The 18069-nt window shown below is 48.2% G+C and overlaps 1 protein-coding gene across 1 annotated transcript in view; it reads right to left on the bottom strand.

The window, feature by feature from the left end:
* KSR2 (kinase suppressor of ras 2) overlaps positions 1-18069 on the bottom strand; it is a 187100-nt gene that overhangs the window by 160451 nt on the left and 8580 nt on the right. The window contains exon 2 of the mRNA XM_035098517.2: positions 1718-1858. Coding sequence (XP_034954408.1) covers positions 1718-1858 — 141 coding nt within the window. The remainder of the gene's footprint in view (positions 1-1717; positions 1859-18069) is intronic.

Here is an 18069-nt window from a genome sequence, read left to right on the forward strand (position 1 = left end):
TGACCACCAGTCCTGTTAGGTAGGGATCGCAGGAGTTGTAGTCCCACCCAAAACATCTGGAGGGCCGAGTTTGCCTATGCCTGTGTTAGAATTATAACTACAAGGCCCCTAGTTCAAAATAAGGCAATCCTAGGAACGGTTCTTTGTAACCACATACCATATTGTGAATTTTGGCTCTAACGAAGTTTTTATGTTACAAAAAGAAAAAAAAGGAAGTGAAGTGTAAAAGTTGGCGATATGATAGACCTTTAGCTTGCCAGATCTTTTATATGGATGCTTTGGGCTGAATGATGGAATAAGGGTAATGAGATGCGGTTGGGCTTCCATGTTCCTGTTTCTTCCTTCCATGCTTTAAGCATGGACTGTGTGGGCCTGTTTAGTGTCGCGGGAATTTTCCTTAGTTTGTTTTGGAGGAACAGGTAGTGAAGGTGTTTCTGATTTTATCTATCTCCATGCGCACCCCTTGTTTACCCCCTGCATCTCCCTCTCTTTCCCCTCCAGCAATATGACAATAGTGTCTCATAAAGCAACTGCGGAAAAGACTCTATGAATCTAAAGGGGAGACGCTAGATGTATTTTTCCTTGTTTATTTGGCTGTTTTGAAACACAATACAATATTTAATACAGTGGTACCTTGGTTGTTAAAGGGACATGAGTGGCGCTGTGGGTTAAACCACAGAGCCTAGGGCTTGCTGATCAGAAGGTCAGCGGTTCGAATCCCTGCGACGGGGTGAGCTCCTGTTGCTCGGTCCCAGCTCCTGCCATCCTAGCAGTTCGAAAGCACGTCAAAGTGCAAGTAGATAAATACGGTAGGTACCGCTCCAGCGGGAAGGTAAACAGCGTTTCCGTGTGCTGCTCTGGTTCGCCAGAAGCGGCTTAGTCATGCTGGCCACATGACCTGGAAGCTGTATACCGGCACCCTCGGCCAATAAAGCAAGATGAGCGCCGCAACCCCAGAGTCGTCCGCGAATGGACTTAATGGTCAGGGGTCCCTTTACCTTTACCTCGGTTGTTGAACAAAATCTGTTCCGGAAGACGGTTCGACTTCCAAAACATTCAAAAACCAAGGCGCAAACGGCAGTCTGCAAAGTCAATGGAGAAAATTGGGGGGGGGGGGACTCAGCGGAAGACGTTCGACTTCCGAGGCACGTTCGAAAACAGAAGCATTTAATTCCAGGTTTTCAGCATCAGATATGTTCCACAACTGAGGTACCACTGTAAAAACTTTTTTTAAAAAAAAAAACGTAAGTGAAGTGTAGGTTTGCAGAGAACTTCAGTTTTTCAGTGTGCTTTCAACTGCCTCTGCTTTACATCACCTAACTAACTAACTAACTAAATAAATCAGGCATCCCCATACTGCGGCCCTCCAGATGTTTTGGCCTACAACTCCCATGATCCCTAGCTAACAGGACCAGCGGTCAGGGATGATGGGAATTGTAGTCCAAAACATCTGGAGGGCCGAAGTTTGGGGATGCCTGAATTAAAACACCTCAGCACTGTGACCTCACAGCACATGATTCTTCCGCTGTGCTTTTTAGCGACCCCAGTTTGGTCCCCGTCTTATTGCGCTTGCTCCAAAAAGGAGCGATTCGTAGAGCACCATCAAAGGCACACAGAACAGAGGAAGGGGAGAGGGGCTGGAGGGACAAGAAGCTGGAAGAGGGAGGCTTGGGAAGAGGCAGGGGCCAACCCCTCTGAGACCCTGCACGCAGCTCACCTCCATGACCTCCTTGCGGACGTTGACGATGCGGAACCAGTGCAGCAGCTGCGGGAAGCCCTCGAGCTTGGCATTGCGTTCCTGGAGGGCCACTTTCCTCTTGCACGAGAGCTGGCGGCTGAAGTACTTCACCAGTTTGCTCTGGAAAACAGAAAAGGGTTGGGAAGAGACAGGAGGTAGGCAGAGTCAAGGCAGCTGTCTGTCAGGAGATCCCGCCCACCCCCTAGGCATGTTACCCCCTCCTCTCCCCGCCATGCTCCCTTCCGCACCCTCTAGGAGTTCGCGGCCTGGCCCCTAATGAATTACACCTGCAGGTGTTGCCGCCATTTATTTATGTCATTCAATTTTTTTCCATATATAAATAAAAGTGGTACTCGGGGGTATATTGCCACTGACAGTGGGGGCAGAATCTAGCCACCATGTCTAGTAAGGAGTGGGGGCAGACTCAAAAGTGGTTACGGGGAGAGTCATGGAATTATAGAATTGTAGTAGTGATGTATGGAAGTGAGAGCTGGACCATAAAGAAGGCTGATCGCCGAAGAATTGATGCTTTTGAATTGTGGTGCTGGAGGAGACTCTTGAGAGTCCCATGGACTGCAAGAAGATCAAACCTATCCATTCTTGAGGAAATCAGCCCTGAGTGCTCACTGGAAGGACAGATCGTGAAGCTGAGGCTCCAATACTTTGGCCACCTCATGAGAAGAGAAGAATCCTTGGAAAAGACCCTGATGTTTGGAAAGATGGAGGGCACAAGGAGAAGGGGACGACAGAGGACGAGATGGTTGGACAGTGTTCTTGAAGCTACAAACATGAGTTTGACCAAACTGCGGGAAGCAGTGCAAGACAGGAGTGCCTGGCGTGCTATGGTCCATGGGGTCACGAAGAGTCAGACACGACTAAACGACTAAACAACAACAAAGGGTTGGAAGGATCAACTAGTCCAAGTCCCTGCAATTCGGGAATCTTTTGCCCAATGTGGGACTTGAACCAGCGTCCCTGAGATAAAGAGTCAATCATACACCCCACACTTATTTTATTTCCCATGGAAACGGAAGCATGTATTTCATTCTTAGTAATTTTGCTCAAGTTTACCACACCACTTTCTTTCTTTTTTTAATAAACATTTTTATTAGATTTTCCAATTTAAACACCTAATCCATTTTCAAATGATACAAATACCAATTAAACAATTAATCCAAATCTTCTGCCAAATTATACAGATTTAAAATTGACTTCCCATACTTCAGACTCGTTCTCTTATATTCAGTGCTTTCTAATCAATCATGTCCAGATCTTATCCAATAGTCTATTAAAATCCTTCCATCTTCTTTCAAGCCCCTGAGTTTTTTTGAGCAAGCAAGTTTGACCAAACCTAAGTTACCACACCACTTTCTTCATAGGCTTCTTTCTTTTCTTTTACAAAGATTTTTTTTTAATCAAAAAGAACTCAGAAAGCCCAATAGGTAAATGCAAATAAGATCCAGGCACAACAGAGTTACACACCCTGTGGTCCAGTTATTTAAAATCTCAGAGATCCCCTTTCATAATGCAAAAATGATATTTTTATTTTTGCAAAAGGATTTAAGCAAAAAACAAAAACAAAACCCTTCCTGGTCACTGTCATTTTCGAAGCAGACTGAAAAAGGTATATAGTTCTGTTGTTTTTAAGCCAGCCTATTGCACAAAGGCAAAAATTTGCCCTCGTCGCTCTAACTCCTTTTGCCTCTGGCCAAGCCCATCACTGGCACACAGGCTCACAAAGTTGACCAGAAGAAAATAAGAGCATAAGAATGTAAGAGGAGCCTGCTGGATCAGGCCAATGGCCCCTCTAGTCCAGCATCCTGTTCTCCCAGTGGCCAACTGGATGCCCCAATGGGAAACCCTGCAAACAGGACCCAAACACAAGAACACTCTTCTCTCCTGTGGCTTCCAGCTACGGATATTCAGAAGTGTTGTTGCCTGTGACAGTGGAGGTATAGAGCCAGGATCGGCAAACTAAGGCCCTAGGGCCGGATCAGGCCCAATTGCCTTCAGGATCTGGCCCACGGACTGTCCATGGATTGGCGTGGGGGTTCTGTTTGTTCAGGCTGCGCCTTTTTTCTTCTCTGAGCCATTGCATTTCCCCCCCCCTCTCCCTCACACACACTTCGGTGGTGTCTCCTCCCTCCCTCCTCCCGGCTTCTCACTGCCCTGCCTAGAGGAGGAAGGGGGCTGGACTGAGCTGGCTGAGCGCCATTTTAAGCAGCCCCTCTCCGGAGCCAGCCCTTTCACGAAGCTCATCTTCCCTCTGTCACCGCCGCAGCCGACCTGGTGCTCCTGTGGGCCAGAGAGCGGACGAGCTCGCTCTGCCTACCCATGAGAAGCGGCAGCAGCAGCAGCCCCAAGGAAGGTAAGCGCAGCAGCTGGGGGGTGGACTACTTGCCCCCCTCACCTCTTCTTCCAGCTCCCCCCTCCAGGTGCCACTTCTCTGGCCCACCAGAAGGTCTGAGGGGCAGTGGACCAGCCCGCGGCTAAAAAGATTTGCCGACCCCCGGTATAGAGCATAGCCCAGGGGGTCCCCAAGCTAAGGCCTGGGGACAAGATGCGGCCCAATTGCCTTCTAAATCTGGCCTGCAGACGGTCCGGGAATCGGCATGTTTTTACGTGAGTAGAATGTGTCCTTTTATTTAAAATGCATCTCTGGGTTATTTGTGGGGCCTGCCTGGTGTTTTTACATGAGTAGAATGTGCCATTTTTTTCCAAAATATAGTCCGGCCCCCCTCAAGTTCTGATGGACAGTGGACCGGCCCCCTGCTGAAAAAGTTTGCTGACCCCTGACATAGCGTTTTCATCCAGGGATTTGTCCAATCCCTCATTCAAAGCCAAATCGGTGGCCGTCAGTGTGTCCTGCGGCAGCGAGTTCCACAGTTTAACAATGTGTTGCACACATGGGTGAGTCCTTTATTTTATCTGCCCTTAAATCTCCAGCATTCAGCTTGTCTTACAGTCCAAGAGCTATGAGAGGGTGAGAAAAACTTCTCTCCAGTCCCTGTTAAGTTGCAGCTCACCATTCCTGACACAAGGTGGCGCTGCATTATATACCCAGGGGTGTCTGCCTCTTCAGCCTTTTTCGTAGCCCTGCTGGTTCTTCCACTGCAGAGACACCAACAGGTGTCTCGTAGCAGCACCCCAAAAGAATAACTGTCAGGTTGTGGACCGGATATGACTTCACCAGGTGTGTGTTGGCAGATGCTGACAAAGGGATGAGGAACTTCAGGTCTGGGGTGGGAGGTGTGAATGTGGCCCTCCAGTACTCTCTGCTCGGACCTCAGGACTCTTCCCAGGCCACAACTCTCACTGGTGCTGCTCAGAGTCTTTGCCTGGCTGGAATGTGCCCCTTGAACTGTGATAACACCTCTTGCTTGCCTGGACAGAGAAGGGAGAGAGGTTTTCCTTTTAGAGGAAATTATCTGTAGAAACCTCTGGTTTCTGTGTGGCTTGAATGTCACCTACAGTCAAAAGGTAAAGGGTTGTGTCCGTTGTTCTGCCAGGCAAACAAAGCGCTGCCCTGCCAATATCTTTTTCTTTTTTAAAATATATTTTTATTTTTTAAAAAAAATTAAATTCAAAGAAAACATCCACCTCATCGTTTAAGATTCCCTGAATCCTTCGACTCTCCTCCGCCCTTCCGGGGTTACTTTTATCAATCTTTTTTTTTCCCAACTGCTTCTGTTATTTTCTCTTTAAAAATTACGAAAAATAATTCATTTTCACCATAGTTTTTGTACATTACAAGCATGAGTCAGATCCTGCCAAAGTTTTTAGTTGTTTACAGTGGTTCTCTTAAATACATTACACATTTTCCCCATTCCTTCTCAAAGTTCTTCTCTTCCTGGTTTCTGATTTACCCAGTCAGTATCGCCATTTCGGCGTAGTCCATCATCTTCATCAGCCATTTGTCTCTGGTCGGCATTTTAGGTACAGAGATTCCGATGGAGCAGAAACGATTATTTATTTATTCGATGAAAGCAGCATGGACACTATTGGCTCAGAGATGGAAATATGCCCCTTCCATCTCAGTGTTGATTCCTCTGAATGCTTCCAACCAGGAGTGGTCCTGGCTGTTGGCTTCTCATAAACCCAATAAATTGACCCGGCCACGCGTTGCTGTGGATTTTTTGGGGGGGAGGGGTTATTGATGTCATTTGTGTTTTGCGTTTATTCACTATTTTAGGTGTGAAAGCTGTGCTTTTTTTGGAATTTTTTTTAATGCCAGATCCCTCACTGATGGGCATGGAACGTTGTGGCCAAATTTGTTACATTACAGTTCAACAGTTATGGAGAAAGGCTGTGACCTCTGCACACGCAATGCCTACATTTTTATATATATAAATAAGATCTTGCTGTGCTTTCCAAACCCCCACTCTTTTCATCTTTTGCACCTTCCCTTCCCCGTCATAATGATGCTGTTCCAACCTCACATGCCAACTTGCTGCCATCATGCTTTGCCCATAGCTTGGGAAGCTCCTGCCATTTTCCTTTTCCTGGTTCTGTCATGCAAGCAAGTGAATACGCCAGCATGAAACTACCTGAATTGGAAATTTGCTGGAAAGTTTGATTCCATTAGCTGAGGCCTCATTTGAGACAATGGTTTCCTTACCTGTTCCTCCCCTTCATAGAATCATATAACTGTAAAGTTGGAAGAGCCCACGAGGGTCGTCTGGTCCAACCCCCTGCAATTCAGGAATCTGTTGCCCAACATGGGGCTGGAACCCACAACTCTGAGATTTTCATGCTCTACCGACTGAGCTACCGGTATCACTCCTGTCTCGCTCCCAGCCAACAAACACACCACGACCCTGAGGTTGACTCGCCCCCGTCACCTTGCATGTATATCTGAGGACACAGATGAAGACACAGTCTGAACTGTTTAACTTGTGGAAAATTGCCCCAATACCTGAAAGAGCGTCTCCACCCCCTTCATTCAGCCCGGACACTGAGGTCCAGCGCCAAGGGCCCTCTGGCGGTTCCCGCACTGCGAGAAGTGAAGCCAGGGCCGTCTTAAACGCCCCTGCCGCTGTGGTGCGCCGGATCTCTCCGGCGCCCTCCCGCCCCGTTTCCCAGCGCGGTGGGCGGGTGGGCGCAGCGCGCAACGCGGCTCCCACAGGTGCAGCTGCGCGGCGGACCGGCTGATCGGCCGGCCAGCAGGCGGGCGCAGCTCGCGGCGCCTTTCTGGCGGGCCGGCGCCATGGTGCCCTACGCCACCGGGGGTCTACCTAGAGCCGGGCCTGAGTGAAGCTACAGGGAACCAGGCAAAGGGCCTTCTCAGTAGTGGCACCTGTCCTGTGGAACACCCTCCCATCAGATATAAACAACTATCTGACTTTTAGAAGACATCTGAAGGCAGACCTGTTTAGGGAAGTTTTTAATGATGTTTGATCTTTTATTGTATTTTTGATATCCTGTTGGAAGCCACCCAGAGTGGCTGGGGAAGCCCAGCCAGTTGGGCAGGGTATAAATAAATTATTATTATTATTATTATTATTATTATTATTATTATTATTATTATTCAGCCACAGTCCTGCCATGCCACCATCCTCAGAAGATAAGTCTCCTGCGGTATTTTCATTTCCCAAACCTTGCTGAAGCCACAGACTGCAAAATCAGGCAATGCCTCTTTTACAATCCAGAGATGTGGAACAGACAACATCCTGACCTTCAGGCTACATAGAGTTTGGGTTACCTTCAGCTCCTTGCTTAGACAACATCTCTGGCAGTGGGGTGCCAGCCTGCAGGGCTCTCTTGCAGCTGCCCAGAGTCCTGTTCTGTGTAAGGGAGCTAACCCTTTAAGGAGGAAGGGACGGGATAGACATCCAGTGTGGCACAGAGTATTGAACCTGGAAGACCAGGGTTCAAATCCCCACTCAGCCATGAAGCTCATTGAAGTGGCCTTGGGCCAGTCACTGCCTCTCAGCCTACCCTACCTCACAGGGTTGTTGTGAGGATAAAATGAGGAGGAGGGAGGAGAACCATTATGAGCTCCTTGGAGGAAAATTGGGATATAAAGCTGTTAGATAAAGGAATAGATAAAATGAATGAATAGATAAATAAATAAAAAACACTGTCCTCAGAGATCTATCCATTCAGTGTTTTATTTCTTCATTGTATGCTGTTCTCCTGGCATTGCAAGTCGCTTTGGTTATGATGGGAGAGAAATTCAACTCAGTTCACATTTTAAGGCACTCGTACTTAATTTGCAATTTGTAAAATAACATGCAAACTGAAACACAGCCATTCTCTGAAATTCACTCTCCTCTGAATTTTGCAAGGCAGTTCTCTGACCAAGTAACATGTACAAATATACATTTACTAAAGTCTGCACACAAATGAACTTTAGTAATAATAATGATGATGATGATAACATGGAAAGATGCATTGTGTTAGGAAAATTGCTTTGCAAAAGTGTACCGTATATCAGGAGAAATCGCATGCAAACAATGTGTATACTTGGGAGAAATTCACACTAAAACACTTAAGAATTTTCACGAGGACTTCGTTTTTAAACAATTGCAAACTGGTGCGGAAATGTGGAGAACTTAGGGTTGTAAAAATGAGAAACTGAAATTGACAGGTTCTCTGTCCATCCCTTGTTAGGAGTTTAAACAGAAAAGGAGGATATGCAAATTTAAAGTAGAAGCAGACAAAAGCTCTGCTCATTTCTCCATCTCTTTTGCCCAGCACAAGCCCAGCCTCTGCTCATTTCGAAAGAGCATCCTGCAAGCTGATACCTGAATAGAGACTGTGGCTACGAGGTGATAAGAGAAAATATTTATCCTCAGCCCCCTCTCTGTGTCCCTCAAACAGCTTATTCTCCATGGAGATGGCAGGCAAGGGGGAGAAGGGGGGAGCGGTGTGATGAGAGGGGAGAGTCCGTAGCTGCTCAACTGCCTCAGGACTCCAATACGGGTTTCCTTCAAGAAAATGGGTCAACGCACCCAGTGGTAGGGCGGAAGGCAGGGAGCCGAACAGCAGGGGGAGCCAGAGTCAATGGCAGGCAGAGGCAGCTAATTCTATTTTTGCCCCCATTCTCCCTTCTTCTGTGAGACTGAGGAGGAGGAATCTGACAGCCAGGACCATCCCCTGGGCTGGTTATGAGTAAACCAGGCAGGCTGGTAGGGGCTGGCTGAGAGCATTACCCCATCCACGCTAATGAATCTGACTCCATTGAAAGTCTCTCCCTTCTTCACAAATAGGAATGGGGGAGCCTTGTCAACCATTGCTACTGTCGTTGTCATCGTCATCATCAACATCAACATCGTCATCATCATTTATTATTTATACCCCACCCATCTAGCTGGGTTTCCCCAGCCACTCTGGGCCGCTCCCAGCAGAATATTAAAACCACGCTAAAACATCAAACATTAAAAACTTCCCTAAACAGGGCTGCCTTCAGATGTCTTCTAAAAGTCAGATAGTTGGTTTATTTCCTTGACATCTGATGGGAGGGCGTTCCACAGGGCGGGCGCCACTACCGAGAAGGCCCTCTGCCTGCTTCCCTGTAACCTCACTTCTCGCAGGGAGGGAACCGCCAGAAGGCCCTCGGATTTGGACCTCAGTGTCCAGTCTGAACGATGGGGGGGGGGTAGAGATGCTCCTTCAGGTATACTGGGCCGAGGCCCTGGGGCCCTTCGAGATGTCATGGAAGGAATGGTCCAATCCTTGGCAGCAATGGGAGGATTTTGGGGAGTTGGCACTTGATGGCCCCAGGGAAGGTCCCAGTGGGTTGTGGGAGGTGAAACTGGGGCCCCAGGAAGTGTCAGAACCTGAAGGGGAGCCAGAGAGTAAGGAGCTGGATCTAAGCGAGTTGACTGGGAAGAGTTCTGCTCCCATAATATCAGATACCTCCAATAAGATGATAAGAACACAAGAAGAGCAATGGCCCATCTGTTACGGCATCCTCTTCTCACAGTGGCAGACCAGATGCCCCCAAGGGGAAACCTGAGCATGAGATCATTCTCCCTTCCTGTGGTTTCCTGCAACTGGTATTCAGAAGCATTACTGCCTCCAACTCTGGAGGGAGAGCATAACAATCCTGGCTAGTAGCCTTCAATAGCCCTCTCCTCCATGAATTCCTCTAATCCTCTTTTACAGCCCTCCAAGTTCATGGCCACCACTGCCTCCTGCGGAAGAAAGTATGTTGAACCATTCCAGAAGCTCTGCAAACGCCATCTTGGCAGTCAAGATAACCCCACAATTAATTGGCTGGCCAGGAGCTCATGGATGTTTGTGTTCGTTTGCTTTGATATAGGCTAATTGGCTCGCTTTGATGCTATCCTTATCCGTGGGCTTGGGGTTGCTGGGCTCTGAGCCCAGAAGGGGGAACTATCTGTAAGATTTGGGTATCTACCACCTGTGCCCTCCTCTGGACAGATGGAGTGATGGGAAGTGCTACCCAAACTGGTGTCTGCTTCTACGTATGTGTATAAAGAATGCATGGGTGTGGACAAGCCATCTCCTTGTTGCCATGTCCTTCCTGTGTCAGTAAAGACTAGGAGACCTGGCGGGCCAATTTGCTGTAAGTCTACACCTTTCTTTAATAAAGCACTAGAACTGATCCCTCTGATGTTTTTGGACATCCTTCTTTGGTATCCCTGCACCCAACCAATCCCTTGAGCCCTCCTTTGGGCCTGTGGATCAAGACAGCAATTTCTCATAGATTAGCTCTCCGCTGTGTGGAGCTCTTTCATTTATCTGCCCCAAATCTTCAGCAGCGCCTCCTCCCTCCCTCCCTCCTCCTGGCTTCTCCCTGCCCTGCCTAGAGGAGGAAGTGGGCTGGGCTTTGTTGGTGCCAGCAGCAGCAGCGCTTGAGCGGCCACCATTTTAAGCAGCCCCTCTCCCTCACCTCTGCTGTGGTTCAAATGTGATATGGCACTACAAACTCTCCAATGGGGGCTGTGCCTTATATATTTTTAGATAGATAGGTAGATAGGTAGATAGATATAGATGATGATAATGATAATGATGATGAAGATAGATTAGATAGATAGATATAGATAGATAGATAGATAGATAGATAGATAGATAGATAGATAGATAGATAGATATGGTGGCGCTGTGGTCTAAACCACAGAGCCTAGGGCTTGCCTATCAGAAGGTTGGCAGTTCGAATCCTCGCAACGGGGTGAGCTCCCGTTGCTCGGTCCCAGCTCCTGCCAACCTAACAGTTCGAAAGCACACCAAAAGTGCAAGTAGATAAATAGGTACCATTCCGGCGGGAAGGTAAATGGCGTTTCTGTGCGCTGCTCTGGTTCGCCAGAAGCAGCTTAGTCATGCTGGCCACATGACCTGGAAGCTGTCTGCGGACAAATGCCGGCTCCCTCGGCCTATAGAGCGAGATGAGCACCACAACCCCAGAGTTGTCCGTGACTGGACCTAATGGTCAGGGGTATCTTTACCTTTATCTTTAAACCTAAATCAAGACACATTTTCTATTGCGTTGTTATCTTCTTTCTATCCCTCTGTCATCCTTCACTACTTTTATTCTGCAGCAGTAGCCAGGGTGTGTTAGGTTCATCTTCCTAAACATAAGAACCTAAAAGCCCTATTAGATCAAACCAAAACCCTTCTTAGGAAAAGTCTTCCAGGTATTTGGAGTCCGAGTTATTTAGGTCTTTAAACACCAATGTCGTAGCCTCCAACATTTCTCTGATGAAAATAGGGATGTCCTATTCGATAATAATAATGATGCTATTTATACACTGCCCATCTGACTGGGTTGCCCCAGTCAATCTGGGCGGCTTTCAACATGGATTAAAAAAAATAACAAAACGTTTTTGAAAACTTCCCTATACAGTGGTACCTCGGGTTACGGACGCTTCAGGTTACAGACTCCGCTAACCCAGAAATAGTACCTTGGGTTAAGAACTTTGCTTCAGGGTGAGAACAGAAATTGCGTGGCGGCAGCGGGAGGACCCATTAGCTAAAGTGGTACCTCAGGTTAAGAACAGTTTCAGGTTAAGAACGGACCTCCGGAACAAATTAAGTTCTTAACCAGAGGTACCACTGTATAAGGGCTTCCTTCAGATGACTTCTAAAGGTTGTATAGTTACATATCTCCTTGGCTCGGGGGCCGCATAACTCCAGTACCCTCCAACATTTCTCCGATGAAAATAGGGGTCCGCTAAGGAAACGCAGGACATGCCGGGATCAAATCATGAAACCGGGACAGCTTCTGTAAAACTAGGGTTGCCTCCGGAAAATAGGGGTGACATGAGCACCTTGAATTGTGCCCAGAAAGAAACTGGCAACCAGCACAGCTGTTAAGAAACAGGGGTTACATGAGATCTAAATGGAACCCCACCCAGTAATCTGGAAGCTGCATTTTGGACCAACTGAAGTTTCCAAGCTGTCTTCAAGGGCAGCCCCATGTAGAGCGCATTGCAGTCATCCAATCCAGGACTTAGCATGGAGCACGGAGTACAGTGGCCAAGTCACCTCTGTCCAAGAGGGGTCACAGCTAGCAAACCAGCTGGAAAGGAAAACAATTATTGCGCCACTGCCCCTTTACCTCCATTGCCTACAACTGCTGGGAAAACTGAAGTGTACTCAGGAGGCGAGCACCACCCCTGCTTCCGTGCTAGCCTGTGTGGACAGCAAGCCCCAGGCCCAGGAGAGCCAGTGTGGTGTAGTGGTAACAGGGTCAGGCTAAGACCCGGGAGGCCAGGGTTCGAATCCCCACTCGGTCATAAATCTCACTGGATGACCGCAGGGGCCAGCTGCTGCTTCTCGGTCTGACCTCCCTCGCAGGGTTGTTGTGGAGAACGGGCAGAACCGCTTGGCATTGAAATAAATGAGTAAACATGCCCTGCTGAGCTTCAGAGGACCACACTGTGTCAACTTGCTGAAGCAAGAGGTGGTAAGGATGGCATGAAACCTGGTCGCCAGGGAGAGGGACGACAGCTGCACCTCTCTCCCAGCGCCTAGCGCCAGCTAATCGAGGGAGCTGCAACTGACGTCAGCCGAGGCTGGAAACTGCTCCCTCGGCCTGCCCTGCTGGGAGATTAAGATCTCGCTAAAACAAAGGAGAAACGCAGGTGGAGAGAAAAATAATAATAATAGTGATAAATTAAAGGCACGGAGCCAACCGCTCGAGGTGGAGTACAATCGCCCGAGTCCATCCCCCACCCGCAGGTCAACCAGCGATTCCGTCAGAGAAGGAGCAGAAATACAACCCACCTTGGAGAGCTCCCTTGGCAAAGGGAGGCTGCGCTTGAAAGTTTAATGAACGCATATTTCCAACATTAGGTGAGAGCCTGACTATAGTGACAGATGATCCCCCCCCCAACTGTGCCAGGCTCCCGAAAGGACAGCTGGTTGTGCGTCGGAGGGCAGACAAAAGGGAGACGCCGTTTTAACAGGAGCAAGGTCTCTCTTTCGGAGGGGAGGAAGATGGTCAAATTTGTTTCGCCCAAGTAGTCAGAACCCTTCTTCTGGATCATAGGAAGCTGTCGAGTCAGACCACAGGCCTATCTAAGCTAGCGCTGTCTACACTGACTGGCAGCAGCTCCCCAGGGTTTCAGAGAGGGTTGTCTGCCAATGCTAGCTGGAAATGCTAGGGATTGAACCTGGGGTTTTCAGATCATAGAAGGGACTCTGGGGATCATCTAGTCCAACCCCCTGCAATGCAGGAATAGGCAGCTGTCCCAAACGGGGATCGAACCTGCAAGCTTGGCATTATCAGCGCCACGCTCTAACCAACTGAGCTAGATGCTCTAACCACTGCGCTTCAGCCCTTCCCTTACGGCACAAGAACAGAGAAAGCTGCCTTGTATCGAGTCAGGCCCCAGGTCCATCTGGCTTAGTACTGTCTACACTGACTGGCAGCAGCTCTACAGCGTTTCAGGCAGTCCTAGATGGAGGGGTTGAATCTGGGGCCTTCTGCATGCAAAGAGGGGGTGCTAAGCATCTCAATTGAAAGCAAGGGGTGTGCCCACCAGACACATTCATCAGTGTGCCTCCATGTAAGGAATATTCCTATGTTCCGATGAACATAGCAACCTCCCCATCAATGCTGAGCTGGACAAATGTATTGGCAAGGCAGCTATGGCAATGGCTCGCCTCTCCAAAAAGATATGGGGTAATGTGGTGCTAACGGCCAGTACCAAGATGAAGGTCTACCAGGCTTGTGTGTTGAGCCTGCTGCTCTATGGAAATGAGCCATGGGCAACTTACACCCGCCACGAGCAATGCCTCAACACCTTCCACATGCCTGCGTCTGGGAGATATTTGGGCATCAAATGGCACGACAGAATCTCAAACAAAGATGTGCTCTCCCAAGCCCAAATCCCCAGCCTGTTTGCACTCCTGTCTCAGCGACGTCTACACTGGCCTGGTCATGCTCAAAGGATGGAAAATGGCAGGGTCCCCAAGGGTGTGCTCTGCAGGGAGCTGGCTTCAGGCACTAGGCCTGTTGGCAGACCAGCTCTGTGCTACAAAGATGTCTGAAAACATGACATGAAGGCTGGCTACATTAACTCTTCTGCATGGGAATCCCTTGCAGATAATCGCAGTGCCTGGAGCAGGAGCGGTGCTAGGGCTTTTTGCGCCCTAGACAAAAACACCTTCTGGCGCCCCCCCGGGCGCATGCGTCATGATGCACGCACGCACACCACTGATGCCCCTGTGTCCCCTCCATTGGCGGGAGGAACGCGGGCCAAGGGGGGAGCTTGGCGCCCTCCCGCCTGTGGAGGGGACGCTTTGAACTCCGCTTGCTCACTGCAGCCGCTGGGGAGCTCACAGCGTCCCCTCCATGGGCGGGAGGGCGCTGAGCTCTCCTTTTGGCTCGCGCTCCTCCCGCCTGTGGAGGGGACGCTGTGAGCTCCTCGGCGAGCGGGCGGGCGGCGTCGGCGGCAGCGCCCATAGCTGAAGGCTTCAGCTGTGGGCACTTGCCGCCACTACCGCCGCTGGGGAGCTCTCGGCGTCCCCTCCATAGGCAGGAGGAGCGCGAGCGCACACTTTGGTAGGGCGGCGGTGGTGCAGGGGTTTTGCAGGGCAGGCTCGGCAGCGCCCCCTCCATTTTCGTGCCCTAGGCAATGGCCTAGTCCGCCTAAATGGACACACCGGCCCTGGCCTGGAGGCAGTCAGGTTGTGTATCCACAGTGGTGACCAGAGGAGGGGTGACTACTGGGAGGAGAGCAGAGAGAAGAAACACCACAGTGCACCTGTAGCAGCAAAACTGGATGCATTCCTCTGCCCCAGCTGCAACAAAACATGTCTCTCCCTTTACTGGTCTCTACAGACACAGCAGGGGCTGTGACTCTCTTAATGGTTTGACTTTAACCCCAAAGGCACACTCTTCCATTGTCTCCAGACAGATGCCAACAACATGTATATTTTAGGGCAGGCACCCCCAAACCCAGCCCTCCAGATGTTCCGGGACTACATTTCCCATCATCCCTGACCACTGGTCCTGTTAGCTAGGGATGATGGGAGTCGTAGTCCCAAAACAGCTGGAGGGCCGAGTTTGGGGGTGCCTGTTTTAGGGAGTGGTTTGTCTGCCTCTCTGTCCGTCCATCCTATGTAGACTCTGTAAACTCTCCGGATATCATTGCTTATCTCAGCACGAGGGTTCCTGAAGTGGGGGTGGCAGTCTGCGTCAATCATTGGGCTCTGGGCACCCTTTTGAATCAAGATGGTGGACCAAAACATGACTTCGGTGTGACTTCACTTATCGGGGGAAGCAAACCATGGGGTCCAAACTACGCTAATTTACGCACCTCCAAATACATTGTCTCCCCCCCTTTGGTGGGTCTCCGTCAAATCTGTTGTGATGGGGCCAACCTGCGTAATTTGGAGGGCTCTGAAAAAATCACAGCCAACATTTGCACCAACTTGGAAGCCTCTTGTGATATCGTTGCCAGACACGGGACAAAGGTTCTCATAGTGGAGGCAGCAGCTTCCGTCTATGTTTGGACACGGGGTGCCATTTTTGAATCAACCCTAATTAAACTTTAGCTCACCTACGCACAAAATTACAAATGGATTCAGGATTGGAGCAGGAGCTGCCCAGGTCAGTTCAGAGTCCAGGATTGGTGGGGTGGGGGTGCATGCAGCCCTGAAACTCATAAATTACCCTATCCATATAAAATTCACAGTGTATTTTAGTTTCTTCGAATTTACAAGCAGCACCGGGCACTTCCGGCTAGTATCGTATACTTGTATTTATATTTTCAAACCCAACCCCAACCCCCAATGTGATTTTGGCCTGATCTGCATCTCTAGCTTTCACCAGGTGCTGTCCCAGGTTCTGACATTAGCACAGGCTTGAAATGCAGCAATCCCACCTCAAAGAGAAATCTGGGATCATTTATTTTATTTTTTTCCATATAATTTTTATTGAGTTTTCAGGTATGTAAAGAAAAAAAATAATAATAAAATCAAAATATTCATGCAACTTTGTACAGCGTTATTTATTCTACATATTACAATATATATATCCAACCAATACAACCCCTCTTACCCCTCTCCATCCTTCATCTATAATTATACTTTATCTCCATTTTCTATAAATTCTGTTAGCTTCAGCTTCCTCCTTCTTTAACAGTTGGTTTTCTGTTTTCTTCTCTTTTAACCGCTCGTTCTTTTTAGTTTCTATCTCTTTTTCCATTATTTACTCTCTAGCGTATCCCTTTCTTATTTTAAACAGCTGTAGGTATTATCTTAAGCCAGTTAGCGTTATTGTTGGTTTACAATATGTTTTCAGATATTCTCTAAATTTACACCATTCTTTTTGAGATTTCTGGTCTTTTTGATCTCTCACCCTTCCAGTCAGCCTGGCCAACTCTAGATATTCTACCATCTTCACCCTCCAATCCTCCACCGTTGGGATATCTGGGGATTTCCACTTCTGTATTCTGGCGGCGGTGGTTGCATACATAAATATTCTGTGGTCCTCTTTTTTGATTTCTCTCCCCATCAGTCCTAACAGAAACAATTCTGGGTTTTTTGGGAAGGTATATTTTAGTAGTCTTTTTAACTCATTATATATCTGTTCCCAATATGGTGTTACTTTTTTACACCACCACCACATGTGATATGTATCCCCCTCCTCCAACATACATTCCCAACATCTTCTGTCTTTTTTTCTTATAAATCCTAGCCAGTTTGACTGGAGTCAATCTGGGATCATTTAAATCAACAGTAAGCTAAAAGGAAATTAAAGCACATATCAAGACTCTACATGTCTGGAGAAGCTCGTCTAAACACAAATAGGTGTTTTTTTTTAAATTAGGTCCCAAAAAGAATATAGCAAGGGAGCCTGCCTGGTGTCAATAAGAAAGGAGTTCCAAAGTAGATTTGCCGTGATGGGGTGACACAGCACCTTAATTCTACAAATCTAAACTTTTGCTAGGTGCTCATATCCCTGCCCCAAAATGCTGGGAGACTGGAGGCTCTTTACAGCTAACCCACCGTTTTTCCACTGTTATCACTGAGGTCCGACACTCAGTACTGGATCCCCTGTGGGCTTCAGTCATTACTAAAGAAGGTAATCTCTGTTGCCCTACCTAACAGCTCTTTGCTGATTACGCTTGATAGTTATTTATCATAAAAGATAGTTATATACCATTAATTCATTTTTTTAAAAAAATCTGAGCAGTTTACAGCAAGAATAAATAGAACTATGCCAACAATGAGGAACTGAGCCTTTGCTGTCATCCTGTGGAACTCGCTGTCACTAGAGATTCAGCAGGCGCATTTTAACTGCCAACTTTTAAACTCCTCACTCCTGCCTAAGCAGGGACTTTTTCTCGGTCCTATTTAGGCAAGATCCTTTCAACTGGATATTGTTTAACCTGAGACTTCCTGCATGCAGAGCTCTACCAGGGAAGCTATATAGCCCCACACTAAATGAGTTGTGGGCCAAAGAGCATTTATCATCCATTTGCAAAGCAGATGACATTCATTACGTTGTAAGCTTTGCAATATTTGCATTTCTCGCCGTAAATTGGAGAGGCACAGCCTCGTCTGTGTGTTGCTTTCGCTGGGCAGGTGGCACTAAGATCTGCATCCCTGTCGTTAGAATCTGGATCAGTGCAATATGCTGGGGACTTTCAGTGTTATCTCGGGCCTAGGACCTCAACTCCTTGCATGCAATCCCCCTCCACTGCTATTAGGAAAAGTCCTGTTCAATAGGGATGGGGAGAAATTTGATTCATCTCCCAGCTAGAGGTGAAATCTACCTCATTTGCACATTCTGAAACAATCCACGAACCGAAACCTGGCCCTCCTTTGAACCTCGCCACTCCTCTGAATTTTGCAATGCAGTTTCCTAGCCAAATAAGTTGTGCAAAAAAAAAAAAAAAGGATATACTTCA

Source organism: Zootoca vivipara, chromosome 17, assembly GCF_963506605.1.
Source record: "Zootoca vivipara chromosome 17, rZooViv1.1, whole genome shotgun sequence".
In the NCBI taxonomy this organism is placed as follows: Eukaryota; Metazoa; Chordata; class Lepidosauria; order Squamata; family Lacertidae; genus Zootoca; species Zootoca vivipara.